At 35.3% G+C, this 4,271-nt stretch overlaps 1 protein-coding gene across 1 annotated transcript; it reads right to left on the bottom strand.

The window, feature by feature from the left end:
* Positions 1-346: 346 nt before the first annotated feature.
* LOC140180433 (F-box protein GID2-like) lies at positions 347-1,522 on the bottom strand. Its single transcript, XM_072221557.1, has 2 exons — positions 1,335-1,522; positions 347-1,189 (listed from the first exon to the last, which is right to left on the bottom strand). The coding sequence occupies exon 2, from the start codon at positions 1,149-1,151 to the stop codon at positions 594-596; it is 558 nt and encodes a 185-aa protein (XP_072077658.1). The 5' UTR covers positions 1,152-1,189; positions 1,335-1,522; the 3' UTR covers positions 347-593.
* Between the last annotated feature and the right edge of the window lie 2,749 nt (positions 1,523-4,271).

Raw genomic sequence — 4,271 nt, 5'->3', positions numbered from 1 at the left:
AACGGTGCGAGGACAAAAAATGGTGGCATTATTAGGAATTTGGCCTGTGGTTGAAAGCAGAAGGCAAAGGAAAAGCCATGTGTGTTGTCGTTTAGCAATTAGGGAAACCAAAGATGCCAGAAAAGCATATGTGGCAGTACAAGACAACTAAGACACCTTTTATTTGTTTGTGTCTGGTTGTGGCCTTTCGGAAAAGACAACCCCTCATCACTCACTATTCCCCAATCCCACCCTTCTGCCCCCGGCAACTTCTTCATCTTTCGGTCTTCCCTCACCCACCACCACCACCCATCTCATTAGATCCAACAACACCAACAGTCATATATAATAATAATAATAATAATAATAATAATAATTAGATCGCTTTTACTTTTATATTCATCGAATTCAAAGTACATATAATACAATACTTGATGAAGCATTTTCTTCTCCTCAATTTACAAATAAGAAACAAGATCTAGCAATACTGAAATACAAAATTTGCGTCACATTTAGTTAAGAGAAAGAAATAAATAAAAATATTCTCAAGACATAACAATAAGGGAAGAAGAAGAAGGTCCATTAGACGTGGGAGAGAAGAGAATAAAAAAGATTCATCTGGTTCGGTTGTTGAAATTAGACATCTTCTCGTAGAAGCGAATGGATAAAAGGGAGAGGGAGAGGTGTACGGCGTCTTTACCCAAACGAGGAGGCAGGGGCTTCGGCCGAGGAGCCACAGGCGCCTGAGAGATGGGACCCCAAACGGAGGAGGGAGTGGGAGATGACGATGACGATGACGATGAAGAAGAGTATGGCTTAGAGAGAGGCCTTAGGTAAAGGGAGTGGAGACGACGGAAACCGCCTAGGGCAAGGACGACGGATCGGAGCTGTTCCTCGCCGCAGCCGGTGTTTGCCCACTGTTTGGTGCAGATCAGCTCCCAAAGCCTCTCATCCTGTGCAGTTTTGTGCCACTGCTTGTTAACGCAGCTGGCCATAGCCAGCGTCCTCGCGTCCGCGTGCTTCAGCACCTCGAACAGCACGTTGTCATCGAAATACCGCATCCCCCGGAGGACACAATTCTCTTCGGCGTCGGCATCGCCGTCCACCTTAACCTTCTTCATCTTGAGGAGGTCGCCGTTGCCGTCGCCGTCGCGGGAGATCGGACGCTTCATGGCGAAAACAGTTGAATAAGGGGGTGTGTTGGTGTACCCTATTATATATATAGAAAAGTTAGGATGAGAGAGAGAGAGATGGAAATTGTTGTGATTAAATGAAGGAATTTGGGGTTTGGGTTTATGGTTAAGGAGGAGTAGGGGGAGGTGAAGTAAAGGTGAAAGGGGGTTAGGGGGGTGCACCTGTTTTTGATGGTTTTCGAAGATGACAAGCAGAGAAATGAATGCTCTTCAATTCTTTTTCCTGTGACTGACGATTTTGTCCTCACCTTCCTGTTCTTGTCTTCCTACTCATATACTCTTTTCTTTTTTGGAGGGTTACCGAGAAATGGGGGATGCTCATGGTGGGGTGGGTAAGGTACTAAGGCAATGGGGTAATGCCATTTTGGATTTATCTTTAGTATTACTAGTGTAAAACCCGGCTACGTCCGGGCCAAATACTGTTCTATTATAAAAATTTACTGATAATAATCGTTACTTTTAATTTAAAAAGATTTTCTATATAAAAAATAAAAAATTTATTGTATAATATATAAGATTATTCCATCTTCTGTTTTTAGAAACCAAAATAATCTTGTTAATTTTTTAGTTCATTTTAGTGAATAAATATAAAAGATATTATGTTTATATATTTAAATAAATATTATTATACTCTGTTATTGTAATACAATTAAAAAAATTAAAATTTTAATAAAAATATAATTTATATTATAATCATACAATGTACGAATACTAACTAAATGATATTTAATTATATTATTAGACCCTTAATATATGGTTTGGATTACACACAAATCTTATAGTTAATTTACTTTATTATATTTATGTATAGTTTGTATACAAAAACATTAATACATGTATTTATTAAAAGAATTAATTTATTTAGTATAAGAAAATTTTTTTATCTCAATCTTTTTTATTATATTGATATTTAAACCGATAAATATTTTTAACTTGCATCTTTTTTACTCTTAATAATAAATGGACGAAAAAAAGTTAATGAATTCAATAACAGAAAAAATATAAATGAGAGAATTTATATTCATTTATGATTAATGTTTCACAAACATAATCATACATGATACCAATTTCAATCAATTTGCACACATAAATTCTCAGAAGATATAAATTTTATAGAATTTTAATTATGTTGAAGTATTATTAATGAATGTTTTTAGCATAGTTAAATGATAATATTTTTTTGACAGTGATATAAAATTGAACAAAAAAAATACATAGTTTGTTCAATTCTTAACTTTTTGGTATTTCTTTTAGTTTCTTTATTTTTCTTTTTTTTTATTTTCTTTTTTATTTGATGTGTCAGTATTCTTTATTTTTCTTTCTTCTTTCTTTTACATATACATATTTCTAAAAGCAAAAGATTTTTTATGTTGAGTTTTCACCATTTCTTAAATCCTTAAAACATGTAATTGTGTTTTTGACAAAATCCATTGAAATAGTGAAAGCAATATGCTTTCTCTATTCTAATTATTACTTGGTCAATGATTGTTAAGTAAAATAATTGATTATAATGTTTTACAATCTAAAAAATCATACACACTTTTTAACTATTTTTGTTTGGATTATATAATAAATAATTAGATACGAAGATACACCGATTTAGGTTATCAAGGAACTTTGGTTATTGAATATTTATATGTTGAGATCATATTTTATCTATTTATTATTATTTGAACAACTATTTCATACTATTGGTATGTCTTGCAAATTATATTTTATTTAAAATAATTGATTTATATTTTATATAGCATCTTTAAAGCATGAACCGCTTTATTCATCCATTGATAGTTGTTAAATACAAAAGTCATGTATAAAATCCCAATTGAATAAATGTATGAACGTGACTATATTTTTTGAGATGGTCAAACATTCATGTTATATAACACTATTGGTAAAAAATCTATGTTTTTTATAAATAAATAAATTAAAAAAAATATTTTGCAAAACAGTATAATTAATTTATAAATCTGCAAATGACACTGGTCTCACTCTAATTAAATCTTAAATTTTGATGCGAATTAATTTTTAATAAATATCAGGGTAAAAAACCATAATAAGCCAATTGGCTCAAAAAATTACGTAAATACGCCAAAGTAAAAATCGTTTCAGCAATAAGCCAGATCGTATTTTTATATAATTCGAACCAGGTTGGTTCGAACTCTAATTGTTAGTAAATCGAACCAGGTGAGTTCGAATTAGGTTTTGTTGGTTGGTAATAAATCGAACCAGCTTGGTTCGAATTAAGAATGAACGTAATTCGAACCAAGCTGGTTCGAATTATAGAGAGAGACGGTTTCTGTGTAATTCGAACCGGGCTGGTTCGAATTACACAAATCCTAGTTCGAACCAGACCGGTTCGAATTAGTGTGAGACTGAGCTGTATATATATGGTTCCAAACGTGAGTTAGTCTCATTAGAGGGAGTAAGATGGCTAGTGAGGAGAGTTTTGTGGTTTTGGTGCACCACAGAGGATCTGTTAATAGAAAAACTCGTTCCGGAGTAAAGTTCACAGATAAGAATCCTCTATGTATTGTCGTAACATCTACGACGAGTTATGATGACCTTGTTAGCGCTGTACTAATGAAGCTCGGTCTGGATGGTGCGAAGCGGGTAAAGAAGTTTTTCTATCGCATTCCAGTCACGGTGCTACAGAATACCGTGAAGTATGATTGCTTCACGATTAATAATGATGTGGACTTGCAAGTAATGTTTCTTTGTCGGCGGCAGTTTCCGGAGGTGAGGACACCGGAGTTGTTGGCACGGCTGGTTGATGTTGTATCCAGCTCCGGCGGTTCGAACAGGAATACGAACACGTTAGCGAATCCAGCAGGTTCTAGTTCCCGGCCTGCCGTTGCTTCCTCGTCCATCCCTGTGTACGAACCAGTGGTCCAACATGTCGCCTCCCCGTCTTTTGCTGTTGACCTCAATGGCACCGAAGGCGAGGAGGTAGTGGAAAGGGAAAATTTGCCGAACGCTTTAGTGGGAGTTGCACCTGTTGGCGTAGGAGACGGTTTTTTGGTTGATGAAGAGGAGGATGACGTCGAGCCGGATATGATTGACGATGACAGCGCTGATGATATTGGAGCGACTGGGCCTGCA

This window comes from Arachis hypogaea, chromosome 16, assembly GCF_003086295.3.
Source record: "Arachis hypogaea cultivar Tifrunner chromosome 16, arahy.Tifrunner.gnm2.J5K5, whole genome shotgun sequence".
NCBI classification, from domain to species: domain Eukaryota; kingdom Viridiplantae; phylum Streptophyta; class Magnoliopsida; order Fabales; family Fabaceae; genus Arachis; species Arachis hypogaea.
The sequence above is the reverse complement of the archived record's forward strand: the minus strand, read 5'-3'. Positions and strand labels throughout refer to the sequence as shown.

Coding starts and splice junctions, on each gene's coding strand:
- LOC140180433 (XM_072221557.1), bottom strand. CDS start 1,151: ATGAAGCGTCCGATCTCCCGCGACGGCGACGGCAACGGCGACCTCCTC.